The following is a 17,147-nucleotide window of genomic DNA, read 5'->3' on the forward strand; positions in this document are numbered from 1 at the left end:
TGTGAGGGTGTTTGGGAACTGCTGGGAGGCATGGGAGTGGGGGTTCTTTCATATGCAGGGATCAGATGGGACCCCACGTTTTCCTAGGGTGGGTGGTGGAACCAGGGCCAGATCCTGCTCAGCTGGCCCTCTGGCTCCCTCTTGATGGACCTCTCCCTTTACCCTGCCTCCCAGCTCCGTGGTAGAGGCCATTGGCAGACCCTGATTCTTTCTCCCCCAAGGCCACTGTGGTCTTGAAACCCCAGAGAAAGCCAGAGCAAACAACAGTATGCAGTAAATATAATCAACCAGAGAACAAAACACAAGAAACTCCATCAATGGACAGTACAGATTGGGCAAAAAGCTTCAAGGGGTGGGACGGGCACTCAGCTGCGGGGGAGGGCTGCCCCATCTCTTGGCAATAAATAAAACTTGGGAAACTTTAAGCCTTACCACCTGGGCAGTTTTGTCCAAGTCTCCAACACTTGTTACCCCAGTGGCTTGAAGGGATGGGACAAATCAGGGACAGTGCGCCGTCTACATGCATTGGGTGTACAGGGTTGGACACAGAGAAGAGCCGCATCCAGGGCCCAGCGGTTCCTTTCAGGACTGGTTAGGGGCCACGGTGGCGGCGGCAGCAGCAGCAGCATTGGTGGTGGCAGACAGTTATTGCTTGGAGGGGGGCACTGGCAGCACACATGGTGGTGAGGTGAGGTAAACAGCTGGGGAAGGGGGGTGGTTTGGTATCCACAGTGAGCCAACCTCCAGGCCTAAGGTCAGCAAGCCCATCTCCAACCCTTAGTGCCCCACAATCCTGTGGTCCCTGCCTCAGTGGGTTTGGCAGGCAGCAGACCCCCAGCACCTGCTCATGACTCCTTAAGGCTCAGCAGGTCCTGTTGGGACTATGTGCATGAGCCTTAGGAACTGTTTCTCAGCCCCCCAAGATTTTGTTCTGCACGTGACAGCCATTGCCGCTATATAAAAATCGAATGTTCTCCAAAGCCTGAAGAGAACTTAATTCTCCCTCCAGCAGAGCCTAGGTCCTTACACCTCATGTCTGAGGATGCCATTGCGACCCACTAAATGCCCAGAGGGAACAGTGTGTGTGTATACCTGGAGAGCACGGAGTTGGCAAAAGGCTGTATACTTGCACACCTGGGAGGCAGAGGCCAGCACAGGGCTGTACCTTGTACACCTGGGACAGCAGGAGTATTTGGGCTGTGTGCATGCACCTGGGTGAAGGGCCCTGTGGTCCACCCTATCCTTATAGTGCACCAGGCTGTTGTGCCCCAAGGTCTGTCCTGCCATGGCCCAGGCCCAGAACCAGGCCAGAGCAGCTTGCTGAGAGGTGGGTTGGGAGCACAGAGATTAGGCTGGGCTGTGGTCGGGGGATGTGGGGGCTGCAGCCACAACCAGCATTGGAGCTGCGGCAACAGAAGAGACGAGGCATGGCGGAAAGAGCCTCTCATCAAGGCCAACTGCCAACTTGTCCAGCAGCACCCCTGCGGGCTCAATGCACAGGCCTGCGCCAGGACAGACCCCGCCGCCACCAGGCTCCTCCTCGATGACTGGGATGGCCGGATCATCACCCGCAACGGCCAGTGTACGGCTGTCTGGTGGGCAGTCGACGCTGTCACCCCGGCGCAAGGGCGCACGTGCAGGCCGGGATGCTCCAGAGGACTGAGCTGTAGCTCCGGGGAGTGGGGCTGCACGTGCACCGCCAGGGTCGCTGTGCTGCCGGCCACGCTGCTGCCACTGTTTGCGTGCATGTGTGTGTGGGTGTGCACGTGCGCGGTGGCGTGCGGCAGGTGGTGCGTCGTCAAAGTGTGGGTCATGGCGCAGGAACTCATGGAAAAGTGCATCGGTTTTCTCATCGATGCTATAGTCGCGGCGTGGCCTGCGTGGCCAAGCCCGTGGGCTACAGGGAGGGCTACGTGGCAGGGCAGGTGCAACAGGTGGCTCAATGACATCTTCACCCGCACCGCGGCCTTCGATGCTGGCGTAGCCGCTGTCCATCTGCAACAGCCGTCGCGCCTCACCGTCCTTGGGCCGTGATGCAGGAGGGGAGGGAGGTGGGAAAGCTGGTGCTGCACCTCCAGACCCTGAGCTGTCACCACTCCTCACCGAGTCGCGGTCGTTGCCACTGCTGCTGTGGTCTGAGGCTGTAGCCGCGTGCAATTCTAGAGAGGCGCGTAGGCTCCATAGGTCACGGTAGCTGGCCTGGGCCTGCTCCGTGGCATCTGATTCCTGCTTTTGCTGCTGCTGCTCAGGCCCCACACTGACGCCGAGCTCTGGGGGGGACTCAGGGCTCATTCCTCCCGCCGCCTCAGCAGCATCTAGCCTGCAATCCAGGCCAAGGTGGTCAGAGCCCAAAGAGCTGGCCCACCCAGCCAGCCACCCACCTGCCTCTGGGTCAGGGACCCTTGAGACTGGGCTTTACACAGTGCCTGGCACCTGCTTATCAGCCCCTTGCCATTGCAGGTCCCCAGCACCTACAATGGTACAAAGGCTGGCTGCACTCAACGACATCTCCCTCCTCCTAACCTCTTGGCAGATAGGAAGGCTAAGTGGGATGGTCTAGGACACAATGAGTCCAGTTTAGCCCTACTCCTCACCCATCCACTGTGGGTGAGTTAAGTCACCTGCCCAGACAGGAGCTGCCCAAGTTTGGCTGGCCCCTTACTGCATTCCTCATCCAGGCTCTCATCCAGTTGGTTTGGACCAGAGCTTCAGGACAGTGTCTTTGGGCTGGGAAGGGGCTGCTCCTGGCTGACGTGGTCACAGCTGTTTCTGAGACGGGACTCCCCATCCCTAAGGAGTGTGGGCAGGTGGGAGAGGGTCTGGGACCACCAAGGTGCCCTTCATGCCTCAGACTGCCTGGAAGCTGCAGCACCAAGATGGGCACAAGCCCATGATGGCTCTGCCTGGGCAGGCGTCCCATCTTGGGGACCCTTGGGCCATCATCCAGGGCCATGCCTGCCCAGCTACCCTTACCCAGTGTCTCCCTGCTTCCCTCCTTCTCTGGTCCTTGCAGGAGAGCTGACAGCTCCCACGAAGCTGCCTGGGGGATGCGAGAGTGTGTCCACAGGGCCAGAAGGGTGCTCCCTGGGCCACCTAGGGGGGATGGAGCAGGGCAGGGGCCCACAGGCCCACCCCTAGCACCTCTATCTACTGAAAAATACCTGCCGAGAGCGGGGGGCGGGCTGGTGGGGCTGGCCAGAAAGGGGCAGGGGGGAGGGAAGGCCACTGCATCGCCTGCACGAGTAATGTACTGGATGAAGTCTGTGGGAGGGACATCCCCCTGCTGCTCCATGCTCTCACTGGCTGCCCGCTGCCGCTGGAAGTGGTGCCTCTTTGGGGAACCTATACAGAGGAAGTTGTGTCAGCCTGATGCACTCCATCTCCCACACACCTCTGTACATTCAGTCCTCTGGCTGTTCCCAGGACTGGATGGGTGTGGATGCTGAAGTACAGGTAAGGACACTGAGGCAGCCAACCCAAGGCTAAAGAGCAGGAATGAGTTCAAAGGTCTCAGCTGGTGGTAGTGCCCAGAGCAGCTCTGGCCAGACATGTAGCCCTGGGAAAGGACAGCTTAGTTCAAAGTGTGGAAGTGGAATATGTGGGAGAGTCAGGGCCAAGCTGGTGGGGGCTGGGAGGTGAGGCAGAGAGGTACCTTATACATGCTGCACCCTAGCCTGGGGAATTAGGCAGGGGGAGAGGGGGTGCCCCATCCCTACCCATGGTCCAATACCACCACTACCCCTCAGAGCCAGCAGGCTTTGAGGTGGGAAGGGCAGCCACCCAGCAAACAGGTTCTGGGCCTTTGTAGCTAACTGTGACTATAATCAACCTCAGGAAACGAGGCTCCATCTCAGAACCTGCAGGAACAGGACAACTGATGGCCTCTTCCCCAGCCAGGAGCCTCTCTGGGCTATGGCAGGGGTCTTGCTCCCTCCCTGGCAATGACTTGAACCAGTCCAAGTGGGTGCTCACTGTCACCCATCAGGTATTCTCTGACACCCAAACCCCTTTCCTATGTCCTATATGATCTGCCACCACCTCCTCCACAGGGTAGCAGGTTTCTAGGCTTACTGTCGGGGCTACTGTAATCTGCTAAGGTCCCTTGAGCAGTGATTGTAACTGCTGCTTGTCTAGCCCTGTATCCAGGGGTAGGCAGGCTACCGCCTGCCAGCCAAGTCAGCCCTCTACTAGCCACACTCACTTATTTATTTACGTACTATCTAGAAGCATTTCCTATCTACAATAGCAACACTGAGTAGTTGATCTATGAATCTGGCCACAAAATCCAAAAATATTACTGTCCGCAGCATTATAGAAAACATTTACCAATCCCTAGCTTAGGCCAGCCCCAGTGCTTCCTAGCAGAAGAGTCAAGCATAGACAGGCAAAATGTCTTGGCCAAGGTTACCCTTGGAGGGAGATGAGGCATGGGCCCCTGACATGCCAGTGACTCAGGACCTAGGCACATGGCCCAGTGCACATGATAGAGACCCCACCACCAAATTCCTGTGATCAAGCAGTGTAAATGCAACCAGAGTGCATGAGACATAGGTCCCAACAAAGAAATGCAGGCCCTGTGTTCTCCTGAGCAACTTCAAGGCCCACAGTGCTGCTGGTCAGGCAGTGGTCCTTGGAATGCTGGCCCCTCCCGGCTGCAGTCTCCCACCTTGTGGCTGCCCATGGGCAGCACCTGGTGGCCAACACCATGCCCCCTTGCCACCCACCAGGGGCCATGACTTACCTCTCGTATCCAGACTGGACGCCCGCTGGCTGGGCTCCAGCTTCCATTTCTTGACTTTGAAGTAGGGGCTGGCGCCATCCAAGCTGGCATGGCGGCGTAATCGGGTGAAGAACTGCAGCACGGTGCCCCCCCCAGAGCCTGTGCCTGTCTCTCCAGGCACCACTGTAGCCCCGGGACCACCAGCCTTGGCACCCCTGGCACCCACATCCAACTGGGAGAGAACAGGGTTGACTCTCAGGCACAGTCCCTTCCTTGGCCTGTGGGCTGGCCCCAGCAGGTTGCTGGGAGTTCCAACACACTGACCCACTGCTAAGACAGATGTGTAAGACCTGCTCCGGGTGGGGGTTGGGGAGGGTCTTGGAGCTGAGGCCTCCTCCCTCTAACACCCACCCTGCCTCCCTCAGGCCAACTCTGCTCTCCTGGGCCCTGCCTCTTCCTGGGCAGAGGAGACTGAGAATGAAAAGCAGGGCTCCCAAGGGCTATGTCCAGGAGCTCTCTTCCTTAGGCTGAGAGAGTGGACACTGGCCATGCGTGCTCCAACAGCTTAGAATGATATATGGTGAGAGCCTGGGGTAGCCCTTCCAAGTGTGAACACACATCACATACCTTGTGCAAGGACAAGACAAGGAGGGCCATGGCAGGTGGAAAGCATAAGCTGACCTCCATTTTGGAGGGGGAGCAGGGAGAAGGGCCCCCCCACCTTTAGACATCCTGGGGGAGCTCAGGGGAGCCCTCACCGAGGTGCCTTCCCCAGAGTCGCTGGATGTTGAGGGGCTGAGTTCCGAGAAGTCAGTGGTGCCCACAGCTGAGTTGTAGGGATCACCTGGCAGGGCGGAGCTGGGGCCCACGGAGCGGCCAGTGAGGGCCTTCCCCGGGGGCTGTGGGACAGAGCCGGTGGGGGAGGAAGCAGTGACAGGTCAAAGAGCACGGGTGGGTGAGGGGGACATGCTTGGCTCAGCCTTCTGGCCACCAGCCACCCCCTAGCCAGGACTCCCACCAGCCCACCCAATCCACAGCCACCCACCCACCAAGCTGGCTGCTTGCCAGCCCTAGCCCTCACCTGGAAAATGGCCAGGCTGTCCTTGGAAGTGGTAGCAGGGTGAGGTGTGGCAGCTGAGCTAGCCTCACCAGCATCACACTCATGGATGGTGACAATCTTGAGGGGTGGCAGGTGGAGATGAGTGAGGCGGGCATTCTTGAGATGGTGGAAGTCCCCCTCTGTCAGGGTGTACCTGTAAGCACAGGTACACCTATCAGCACACCATAATCTCTGACTCTACAACAGGATCTCCTAGTTTGATCCCTGCTCTCTGCTGTCCACCCTGCTGGATACAGGCGTCTAAGTTCTCAAGGAACATACCCTCAGCCCCAGCCTTTACCATGGAGTAGCCATGTCCCCTGGACGGCAGCCCAGTGCCACACCCCCTCACCGGCGGCCCTTGTCCTGTGTTTTCCGGCTCTGTTCAAAGAGGGCAGCCTCGTTGAAGGAGACCCGGCGACCAGTGGAGCTGGTGGACAGGAAGCGCTCAGTCTCTGTGTCCTGGCCCTCGGTGTCCTCCCCCCTGAAGTCGGGGTCTGCGAGGAGAGCCAAGAGAGGGTGGGCCCCGGGTGGGCCACGCTCCGTCCTGGGCAGACCGCTGGGCAGGGAGGGACAGGGAGGGGCGCGGGGCCGAGTGACCGCAGGACAGGGCGGGCGGCGGGCGGGCAGGGCGGCGGGCACTCGCTCATCCGCTCACACACTCACTCGCTCAGCACGCGCCTGTGCGCACCTACGCCTGGGCGTTAAGGAAACAGAGATGAGTCGGAATCGAGCTGCGCCCAGTCTGGTGGGGGAGACAGACAGACACAGACGGTCAGGCGGCCCGAGGGGGCAGGTGGGTGGCTGAGGGGTAGGCAGGTGGACGGACAAATGGACGGACGGGGTGGTGGAGCTGGGTGGGCCACTCACCTTGGGCTGGGTGGGTGCCGTTGTCCAGGTAGGTGGTAGTGGTCTTCTCTGCTTCTTCCATGGCCCTAGAGAGGGATAGAATTTGAGTGGTATGGAACCTAAGCATATCCAAAACCCCATGCTCAGAGACCCTGCCCCCTGCCCCCTGTCTGGTTCCAGGTCTGAGGTGGGGGTGTGGGGGAGTACCTGTTGAAGCGCTGATGGACCTCCCAGCAGCGTTTACACAGCAGCAGAACACCGGACAGCACCACCAGGGTGCCCCCGACAAACAACGACATCACCACCACCAGAAGCACATAGTTGTCCAAGATGGGATCTGGCTCGGACTGTGGAGGGGACAAAGAGAGGGTCAGGATCTCCCACAGCTGGGCTGACTTCCCACTCACAAACCATCCCCCTAGTCACTCACCGTGGGGCGGCTGGTGGCATTGTCCCACGTCGTCAGGGCAATGGTGGCAGTGGTGGTGGCGGCTGAGGCCATGGTGGCCGTGGGCTGCATCTTGAGGCTGGAGAGGACAAGGCCTGTTTATCTCCAGCATTGTGGGCCCTTCCCATAGGCTTGCCTGGAAATAAGCCCCATTCTTTCCTTCCAGGAGCAGCAGCCCACACCAGTGGTGACTCATGGACAGGAGGGGCTGAGCTCTGCAGCATGAGCACCTGGTAGGCCTGGCCTGGGGGCTTTTCTCCCGGGACCTCCATTTTGCCATCTTTACCACTAAAAAGGTGGCAGTGCATATGTGTGTACACATCACAACCACCTCCCAGGCTGGTGTGGCCGGCCTAGCAAGGTTGCGTGGGCCAGGAGCCCTGCCCAAGAAAAGGAAGGCGAGGCTTGGAGGAATGGGGAGCAGGAGACCCCATGTACCCCTTTGGCTCCATCATGGAGAAAGAAGGGCTACCCCAATCCTTCAGGAGCCTCAATTGGGGCGCGGGGGGGGATGGGGGGGATGCATCCAGAGCGGGAGGGCTACGCCAGTAACATCCAAGTCACGATTCGGGAGGTAAAGGTCTCTCTGTGCCCACGCTGGTGGGAGTGGAAAGGACAAAGGAGGCGCATCTGTTCCTGCCCCGAGGAATCTGGTTCCCATGGCGACGGCGAGCAGGCCGCACTGGGGGGGCGGGTTGCCAGGCAGAGGGAGGCGGGGAGAGGGCGGGGGGGGGGGGGAGAGGCCGCCTGCAGGGGCGCCCCAAGCTGCTGACAAGATGGCTGCTCCTCCCGCCCGCTGCCCGCCCAGGCCCAAGCCAGTGGGCCTCGATGGCTGCCTCGACTTTGGGGGAAACTGAGGCTGGGGCAGGAACTCAGCACTCAGAAAAGCTGCTGAAAATTGCACCTGACCCATGCCAGGGCAAGAAAGACCCTGGAGTCTCAGGAACCAAGGGTAGGGCTGCTCTAGCCACTAGCCCCAAGTTGGCTGCGTGTGTGTAAGCGCGCGAGGGCCCTGTCCCCTAAGGAAGAAGAGAGCGCAGGCTCTGGAGTTGCCAGCCCCTTTGGAGCTGGATGGTGGGGAAAACTGATGCTCAAAGAAAGGAAAGGTTCCCCAGGAGGTTAGGTGTCCTCAGCGCTCGGGTAAGAGGCTGGCTGGGGCTTATATGTAGGTCGAGAAATTAGTTCAGGCTGGGGCAGAGGCGTAGGGATGGTGACTGGAGAAGACTGGGAAGATGGATGGAAAGGAAGGGCAGGAGAGGTGGACTCATGGATGTGGGCGGAGACAGAAGCCCAGAGTGGAGGGCCCCACGGGAGGCCCGCGCGACCTCGAGCAGGCCCGGAGGTGGGGAGAAGGATACAAGGTACCCAATGACAAGCTCATCTCGACCCAGGACTAAACCGGAGACCAAAGCGCCATTCTCTCACCGGGGTAAACTGAGGCCGGGGAAGGGCGTGGGCGGGGGTCCCTCCCCCGGCTGCTGGACTGCTAGCGGGGTGCAGAGCGGTGCAGAGCGGCGCAGACCGCCCCCAGGCCCGCGCGGCTGCTCCGCTCCGTGTCCTCTGGCTACGCACAACCTTACAGGGAAGGACGGTGGTCCGCGGTCAGGGCGGTCCCCGGACCTGGCCGCCATCGACGGCTGCGAGAGGCCCGCCCGCTCCCCACCCCTGCTCCGTGCGCCCGGGCCCGCCGCGCCTACCTCAGCGCTGGGGCGTGCGGCCCATGGGCGGTGGACGGGCGGGTGGCAGCGGCTACGCGGCGTTCCCGGCTGGCTCCGGCGCCCGGTGGCAGCGGAGCAGACGGAGAATTTATGAATGGAGAGCGCGGCGCGCGGGGGAGGCCCGCGCGAGAGGAGGGGCCGCGCACGTGATCGCGTTGGCGGCGCGCCCGTTCGGTGCGCCCGGTATCGCCCGGTCCCCAGCCGACCACCCCCGCCGCTCTCACCGCCGCGTCTGGCTCGTTCTGCGCTGGCCACCGCCTCCCCTTCCCTTCCGGTGGGGGCGTGGGGCGGAGCCTGCGCTCCCGGGTGCCCCCCCCTGCACACGCATAGCCGCCCCCTCCGGTGGCGGCAGAGTCCCCGCCCCCAGCACCGCTGCAGGACTCACCTTCCTAGCCCTCTGGTCTCCTGCAACACAGCCAGTGTCTGCAGGCACTTGAATTCCCCTCGTCGGAGATACATCAAGGCGCTGAAGTCCTGGGGCGCACACTCCTTTTTTGCTTCTTCCCTAGAAGTATGGGAAGTGCTTCCCTCCCCCACACACCCTTCTGTGGGTCCCCAGGGTTGTACTGGCCAGGGGATCTAGATACTATGCAGATCACCTGTAGTACTGTCAAGGGTTCACCATACTCCCCTTTAAATTTACTCTGTCCCTCCGCTGTTCTCAGAGTGCCTACAGGGTAGAAACCCCACTTGGAGCCAACACCCTTTTTTTTCTTTTGGTGCTGGGAATGGAATCCAGGGCCTGTCCCATGCTCAGAGCGTGCTCCACTTTTGAGCAACACCCTAGCCCAGAATCCACCTCTTCGGCTACCTTTGCTAACACAGCAACTGCCACCCACTTCTGCTTACCTCTCTGTGTGGCCCTACAGTCAAAGCCAAGCATCTGACTTGCCCCCTGTGTGTTGTCTGGCCCCATTACACTGTGAGCTCCAAGGAGAAGGAACTTTTTTTTTTGACAGTACTGGAATTTGAACTCGGGGCTGCATGCTTGCTAGGCAGGCAGGGCAGGAACTGTTTTACAACTGGGCCCCAAGATCAGCACTGGGCCTGCACACAGGAGGAAATGAACATATGCTTGTTGACAGGCAGACAAATGAGTGAGTGTTCAGGGCAGCTGGAGCTACATGGGCAAAGGGTCCGAAGTAGGAAAATGTGTTTGCAGAAAACAGAACAGGATACTGTGATGTGGTTTCCAGTAGGGAAATGAGATGGTCAGGTTTCTGGGGTTTTTTAATTGTTTTGTTTTTTTTTTTTAATTATTGTTTTTTTTTTTTTTTTTGACAGCCCTGGGGTTTGAACTCAGAACCTCAGGCTTGATAGGCAGGCACTCTACCACTCGATCCACTTCACCAGCCCTGTTTTGTGTTTTTATTTCTGAGATAGGGTTTTTTGAACTCTTTGCCTGGGACTGACTTCAAGTTGATCCTCCTAATCTTGGCCTTCTGAGTAGCTAGGATTACAGGAATGGGCTAGTGGCACCTGGCTAGGTTTCAGCTTTTTATTTTATATTTTTGTTTTGATGGTACTGGGTTTGAACTCAGGGCTTCACACTCACTAGGGAGGTGCTCTACCTCCTGAACCACTCCACCAGCCCTAGGTTTCAGCTTTTTAAAAAGAGACTCTCCTACCTATAGTGAATCAGGGAGAGGATGGGGTCATCCAGGCCAGAGATGGTGGCCATGATGGCTACCGCTGGGTGGACAGGGTTGAAATTCCCATATCATCCCAGGTGGGGACCCTGGGTAACCATGCTATCCTCATGGAGATTGAAGAGAAATAAAAATGTTCCTTTGAGGATTCCATTAAGTATCCCTGCTATGTGGAGTAGCAGGTGGATACCAGCTCTCGGTCCAGGAGTTTGGGCATGTGCACAGGGCACACCTAGGGACGGGAATAGAGCTTCCCATTGCATCTTCCCCCAGGGTCTTACAATGTCCAGGTTACTGGGACTGACGTCCAAAGTGTCCCCACATCGGTGGCCTGGGGCCTCCAATGTGAGTACTGCAGCTGTGCATATTTTGGAATCTAGGGTCAATAACCACCACAGAGGGTTGAACCCTTACAGGAGCTAGGGCACAGGCTCCACGGTGTGGGGAGCCACGGGAGGTGTCAAGACTCCCCCACCGCAGAGCCACCTGGTCTGATTAGATACAGCCTAGCCATGGGCCCAAAACCTGGCTCAAGTGTGACCAAGCCCCTCTACTACTACCTGGAGTCGTGGGGGCCAGCCCTCTATTCAGACAAGGCACGTCCCAGTGTGAGCCCCACCTCCCACCAGACCAGACCCCGCATTTTCCTGGACTCCAAAGGGGTAGGGGTTCCAGAGCCCAACCCCGGTTGCAGATATGAGTGAACGCGGGGGCGGGACGGTGACGTCATGGCCACAAGCGAGGCTGCGCGGGCATTGCTGACGCCACAGGCCCGGCCCCCCCACCCCCACCCCCGGCGCCAGCCGCCCGCGCACGCGCTCCTGCGTCAGCAGCGCGCGGGGGCGGAGGGAGTGGGGTGGGGTATTGGAGGGCGCAAACACATATTCAGGCGCCAGACGCCCTCTACCGGCGCAGCTCCCGCCAGTCGGCAGCTTTCCTGATCCGTGCCCATCTTGTGATGCTGTTTCCCAAACAGCTGCGTATCCAGCTGCAATCTTGGCTGTTGTCCTAGGCCGCCCTTTATTCAGCCTGTGTTATACGTTTATTTTAGCACTTGTCACCTGACACACTACAGATGTGATTATTTATAACCTCTAATGCTTGCTAAACGATTCTTTTCGCATTCCAGACCAGGACTCCTGCATCGCAGAAGTCCCTGCAATATCTGGCATCCAGTGAGCGCCCCGCAGCAATCTAGAAGCTCAAGTGTCCCCTCCTGCACGCAAGTGTCTGTTCCCCCCACCCCCTGGTGCAGAACCGTCTGTCCTCGTCCCACGGATCCTGCCAGGCTCGCCTGGGGACGGAAGGAAACTACAACCCCAAAATGCAGCGGGCTCGGGAGTCTCGTCCTCGACGTCGCGCACGGCCCGCCGGGAGTCGTAGTGCGCGCGTGCGCACTTTCCAGGACTGCACTTCCCAGAAGCCCCAGCGTGCCGTCGTCCTCGTCCTCAAGGCCTCTGTGCGGCCGGAATCTACTGTCCGCCTGCCGAAATCCTCTGTCTGTCGCCGCCGCCACCATGTTGCCCGCCGCACTGCTCCGCCGCCTGGAACTGGGCCGCCTCGTGCGCCAGGCACGCGCCTATGCCGAGGCTGCTGCCTCCCCGGCTCCTGCCGCCGGACCCGGCCAGATGTCCTTCACCTTCGCCTCTCCCACGCAGGTCTGACCCAGCGCGGCCGCCGCTCTGGCCTCGCCGCGTCCCAACCCCATCGGCTGGAAACCCATTGCTCTCGCCCCCAGGTCGTCCGCCCCGGACCTGCGCACCAAGCTTTTACAAGCTGAGATCCCCCCTCCTCGCGGGGTTGGTGGACCGGCATCTACACCTGGGTTTTTTCGTTATGGTTTGGTACCTGACCCCCCCCCCGCCCCCCCCACACCTTTTTCCCGGATCCGCGCTCGGCCCTGTGCGGTCTGGAGGCTGACTCTGCAGCCGGTGGGGTCGCTGGACCCTGCACCTTCCCCTGTCTTCCCACCAGCCAGAATCGAGCCTAAGGACCAGACTTGCGCTGAGGCCGTGCGTTGCTCCTTGTCCTGGGCAGCTCCCTAGATATGTCCCTCCTGGATGGCTCTCCAGTCCCTACGTTGAGCCTTCTTGGCATCTCTCTGGGGAAGGAAGGGCCTGGGTGGTTCAGTGTCCTGGCATTTTACATGTTATCAAAGCGAGGCAACAACTGCTTCAAAAGCAAAGCCAGTGCTTTGTGTCCTCCCAACAGGACCCATTTCACAGCAGGAAAGACCCAAGTCCCAGTGGCTGGTGGTTGAAGCTGGCTAGCAGCAACGTGATTCTTCATGCTACCTTCTCCAGGTGTTCTTCAATGGTGCCAACGTCCGGCAGGTGGACGTGCCCACACTCACTGGAGCCTTTGGTATCCTGGCGGCCCATGTGCCCACTCTGCAGGTCCTGCGGCCTGGGCTGGTTGTGGTCCACGCTGAAGATGGCACCACCACTAAGTACTTTGGTCAGTGTCACAGGGGACCTCTTGTTCTCATAGGGTAGGCTGGGTCTCAGCTGAAGCTTTGAAAAAGATGAAGCTTACAGTTGAAAGCAGCTCAGGGCTGGACACTTGTGTGGTTACCTGGGACACAGAACTGACCCCACACCCAGCCAGCTTGACCACCTGGGACAGGTCAGGGTGGGGGGCCACGGGGCTAGGAAGAAAAGGATGGCATCAGGAGGAGTGGTCATTCAGAATTTGTCTAGGATGGAGTCAGTCTGAGAAGGCCCTTCTCCAGCACCTGGGTCTCAACCAGTAGAACTGGGATTCCAACTTAGCCTCAGGTTGTCACATCCCAGGCTTACCCGAGGGGCTCCGTCTTCAGCAGATGCTCGATGGCTGTCCTTAGGCCTCTCTCCACTCCCCTGTCCTTTCTTGAGGTGTCTCTTCAGTCACTGTATGTGCTGGGCCCTAGGGTCAGTCCTGTGGTGCTATTTTGGTCTAGTGGGTGTTAGCACCTTTAGGACACAGACTTCAGAATTAGTGTAGCTGCAAGCTGAGGTAGTCTGAGGCTGCTGCTCAGACATGCTGGGGATGTGGCAGACTCAGACCTTCCTTGCTGTTCTCTCCCCTGTAGTGAGCAGTGGCTCCATCACAGTGAATGCTGATTCATCGGTACAGTTACTGGCAGAAGAGGCTGTGACCCTGGACATGCTGGACCTGGGGGTGAGTGTGTGGGGGAAACAGTCTGCAAGGCTGGCAGGAGCTGTCTGAGAATTCCCTGATTACTGGGAGGGAACCCAGTGGAAGGGCAGGTGCTGGGCTGAGCCCCGCTCTGCTCTCACCTGGTGCCCACTCCCTGTAGGCTGCCAGGGCTAACCTGGAGAAGGCGCAGTCGGAGCTGTCTGGGGCTGCAGATGAGGCTGCTAAGGCAGAGATTCAAATCCGTATCGAAGCCAATGAGGCCCTGGTGAAGGCCCTTGAGTAGGCGGTGAGTGCTTGTTACCAGCAGGGAAACTGAAGCTGAGGGCCAGGCAGATAGAATCAGTTCCCTGTGCTGTGTGGGGTTGAGGTATCCTCCTCTTGGTGGGGCTGTGCTTGCTGAAGAGGCCACCAGGAGGCAGTGCAACACCATTTCCCATGGCTTTCAGGCTTGGCCTTTGAACTGGGGAAACTGACTTCTTAGTAGCTTCCACTGATTTGATGGGACTCCTCTCCTAAGGTTTCTCCAATCTGATGGGCTCCCCTACCCTGTGTCCCTGCAGAGCTGCCAACCTCCAGCTCCAGAGCCACATGTATGGAAGACCTGCTCCACCCTCACCCCCAATTATTAAAAACCAGGAATCTGATTGTGTGCATTCGTGTCCTCACTCCTCTCTGGACAGTGGGGTCCAGATCCTCCCCCACCTCTGTGATTCTTTTGTGTCCCTTCTCCTGTGAAATCAATCTTTTGGGTCTAGTGAGGCTGGGTCCTGTGGACAAATTCAGTTAGCAGGCCAGGAGCTGCAGGTGGGCTATGAGGTGTGACTGAGGGCACAGCCTGCTGGGCAGGGTGGGGTGGGCAAGGTCCTGGCCTTCACCGCAGGGGTGGGATGGCTGTAGCTAGAGGCTTGGGCTGTGGGACACGCCCCTGGGGCCTCTGCCAGGTTCTGGATCTGCAGGCTCAGTGCCATAACCTCAGGCAATACCAAACCACCCCTGCAGTGGCCCCTGGCCCGCCTCAGTTGGCCCTGGGAAGAGGCGGTCCCCATCTCCTCCCATAGAAGCCCCACCCTGGGCACGCCCCAGCTGTGGGTGGCCCCAGCCTGGCCAGCTGCCCAATCCCTAGTGGTGTTGGCACCTCCAGGGGCACCCAATCCCCTGTCTGGCACCAGATGGTGTGGGGTGGGCCCAGGAGAGGGTGGCCTTGGCACTGTCCTGTCTGGGCACCTATCCCACCCCCTCTAATCCTGGGGGCACCAAGCACTGCCGTAGCTTGCAGGGTGGGGTCTTTGCCCCTCCCCTGCCTGTCCTGCCCCAGTGAGGAAGGGAGGGGATTCTAGGAGAGTGAGTATGTGTATGAAGTACAGGCCCTGCCATCTGCACTGCTCATCACTGGAGCCAGGGCAGCAACTTGGTGGCCACCCCCGAGGCATGTGTGTGGCCTATGAACACTAAAGGGCAGTCCCTTTGTCACAGCCTCGTGCTGGTGACTCCCCATGGCCACATGCTGGATCTGGATGGGAATGTGTTGGAGGTGTCCCCAGTCAGCAGACTGTCAGCAGCCCTGAGCCCCCATCCAGGTCCTGTTATTGTGGAGCCTGAAGGAAGGCAGCCAGCCCCTCATTTCCCTAGGAGCCCTGGCCCAGAGAAGGTGTGCCAGCCACAGAGTCCCAGGTATACAGCCTTCCTGGCCAGGCCACTGAAACACTATAAATAAGACCAAGGACACAGCTGGCCTTGGCAGCAGCCCAACAGGAGGCATCTGCCACTGAGCTGCCTGTGCCTAGCCAAATCTAGCACACTCAGCAACAGGGAACCCTTGTCCCTACTTCACAGTGGCATAGTTAGGCCACTCCGGAGGGAGGTATAAGCTTTGGAGCCAGGCCTCAGGGATGGGGCAGTGCTGGTGCTGGCCAGGCCAGGCATGCAGGGTCAAGACTTTCTTTGAGCTTAGGTCCTGGGCCTGGGGTAGTGGGGAGGGCATCACAAGGGCCTTGTCCTTTTCCTGTGTCTCTGGGTTTCTACTCATCTGGGAATGAAACACTTGAGGACAGGGACAGCACATAGGAAAAAAGCTGTGAAACAGATGTTTCAGGACTTTTTATTTTCGAGAAGCCAACCAACTTGTTCCCAAGGGACCACAGCATCCAGGTGGCTTGGCCACTCTACAGCAACCCCAGCCTAGCAAGTGGGAGCCGGTCATGGACTCACTCACAGCTCCCTCTGCCATCACTGTGACCTCTGGAAGCAGGCCACACCTGGCCCGAGGCTCCTCAGCTGGCCTCCCAGCCCAACACTGTCTCTCCTACTTTGAATTTGGTCCCATTCTTTGGCTCTTACAAGCCTCAAAAAAATTTTTTTTGGTGGTACTGGGGTTTGAATTCGGGGCTTTGTGCTTCCTAGGCAAGTGCTCTACCACTTGAGCCACATTTCCAACTCTTGAGCTCCTACAATTCCCAGTGTTGCCACTTCCTAGAGCACCATCCTCTGCGTGACAAACTCCTATTCATTCCTCAAATCCTGGCCCCTGGGACCTCCTTCCAAGTGCTCTCTGAGCTCTCCCTCTGGCCTGACACTAATCTTGGGGGACTGGGAGTGTCTGGGTGCACCTGATTCAGGGTGGGGACCCAGAGGCTGCAGGGAGTGTAGGGTGGGAGCTGGAAGGAGACCTGGAAAGGAACAGCTGTGGGAGAGGCGTCCTGGGCAAAGGTGGGGGTGGAGGTAGTCAGACCAGATAAAGGCTGGGAACCAGATAAGTGGACAGGAGGTGGAGGTGGCCCCAGGGTTCCCCTACTCTGGGTAGAGACAGGACAGAGGTACCTATGCCCAACCAGGGTCACCCTCAGAAAGCCAGAGCCAGGCACAAGGTTCTGATCTTACTAGTTACATGGCCAGTTTCGTGGTCCAGAGTGGGTTAAAAGGTGGAGGACCAGCATGTGTGCAGACATCCCCTGCCCTCTACATACCAGTGGCTCTTGAGTGCGCTCTGATTGATTCTCTGGTTTCAGTGCCTGGCCAGCCTGTAGAAACTGACTGAGAGTGGCAGTTCCTTCCCCAGGTTACACAGCACAACGGGTGGTGACTGGCTGGGCTCCAGTCCTGCCGGCGCTGGCTTAATCGCTCCAGAAATGCCCTCTGAGGTCACCGTTTAGGGATGCAGGAGGCCAGGCTGTTAGGCGGCTGGCTGGGGCACCCCACTGCCTGGCAGATGACTCTGGCCTGTTTTCCTGGACTACAGCAGCTGACTCAGGTCCCTCCTTCTCGTCCACCCTACGGGAGCTCCTAGGTGTAAAGCACTGGGCCCAGCTGGCAGGAAAGGGGGCGCGGCAAGGGACTCAACTAGAAGATCTGAGACCTAATCTGGGGTGCGCCCGAGTCCAGGGCGAAGCCGGTGGATCCTGGCCCAGTGACACCCAAGGGGAGCTCTCCCCCTTACGGAGCGGAGCAGGAGGCTGGGAGTCCGGAGATGACAGGGCCCAGGCCAGCAGGCAGAGGCGGGGGCCAGCTGCGTCACCGCCCGCCTGGCCCC

The 17,147-nt window shown here is 59.2% G+C and overlaps 2 protein-coding genes across 7 annotated transcripts; one reads left to right on the top strand and one right to left on the bottom strand.

Moving 5' to 3' along the window:
- Positions 1-262: 262 nt before the first annotated feature.
- Cbarp (CACN subunit beta associated regulatory protein) lies at positions 263-9,057 on the bottom strand. 5 transcript variants are annotated; one of them, XM_074054515.1, is made up of 11 exons: positions 8,814-9,057; positions 7,099-7,195; positions 6,876-7,015; positions 6,690-6,754; positions 6,486-6,516; positions 6,172-6,249; positions 5,802-5,973; positions 5,479-5,619; positions 4,742-4,952; positions 3,162-3,342; positions 263-2,320 (listed from the first exon to the last, which is right to left on the bottom strand). In XM_074054515.1, the coding sequence occupies exons 2-11, from the start codon at positions 7,186-7,188 to the stop codon at positions 1,348-1,350; spliced, it is 2,082 nt and encodes a 693-aa protein (XP_073910616.1). In that variant the 5' UTR covers positions 7,189-7,195; positions 8,814-9,057; the 3' UTR covers positions 263-1,347. The 5 variants fall into 5 exon arrangements, with proteins under 5 accessions (XP_073910616.1, XP_020026322.1, XP_073910615.1 ...); XM_020170733.2 differs by lacking the exon at positions 6,486-6,516 and having other exon boundaries at positions 6,172-6,316; positions 8,814-9,056; XM_074054514.1 differs by lacking the exons at positions 6,486-6,516; positions 8,814-9,057 and adding an exon at positions 8,542-8,686 and having other exon boundaries at positions 6,172-6,316.
- Positions 9,058-11,885: 2,828 nt separating this feature from the next.
- On the top strand, positions 11,886-14,265 carry Atp5f1d (ATP synthase F1 subunit delta). Of its 2 annotated transcripts, none has more exons than XM_020170731.2 (5): positions 11,886-12,141; positions 12,787-12,940; positions 13,554-13,642; positions 13,782-13,907; positions 14,139-14,265. In XM_020170731.2, the coding sequence occupies exons 1-4, from the start codon at positions 12,001-12,003 to the stop codon at positions 13,902-13,904; spliced, it is 507 nt and encodes a 168-aa protein (XP_020026320.1). In that variant the 5' UTR covers positions 11,886-12,000; the 3' UTR covers positions 13,905-13,907; positions 14,139-14,265. The 2 variants fall into 2 exon arrangements, with proteins under 2 accessions (XP_020026320.1, XP_020026319.1); XM_020170730.2 differs by having other exon boundaries at positions 11,888-12,141; positions 14,182-14,265.
- Positions 14,266-17,147: the final 2,882 nt, after the last annotated feature.

Source organism: Castor canadensis, chromosome 14 (assembly GCF_047511655.1).
Source record: "Castor canadensis chromosome 14, mCasCan1.hap1v2, whole genome shotgun sequence".
NCBI classification, from domain to species: domain Eukaryota; kingdom Metazoa; phylum Chordata; class Mammalia; order Rodentia; family Castoridae; genus Castor; species Castor canadensis.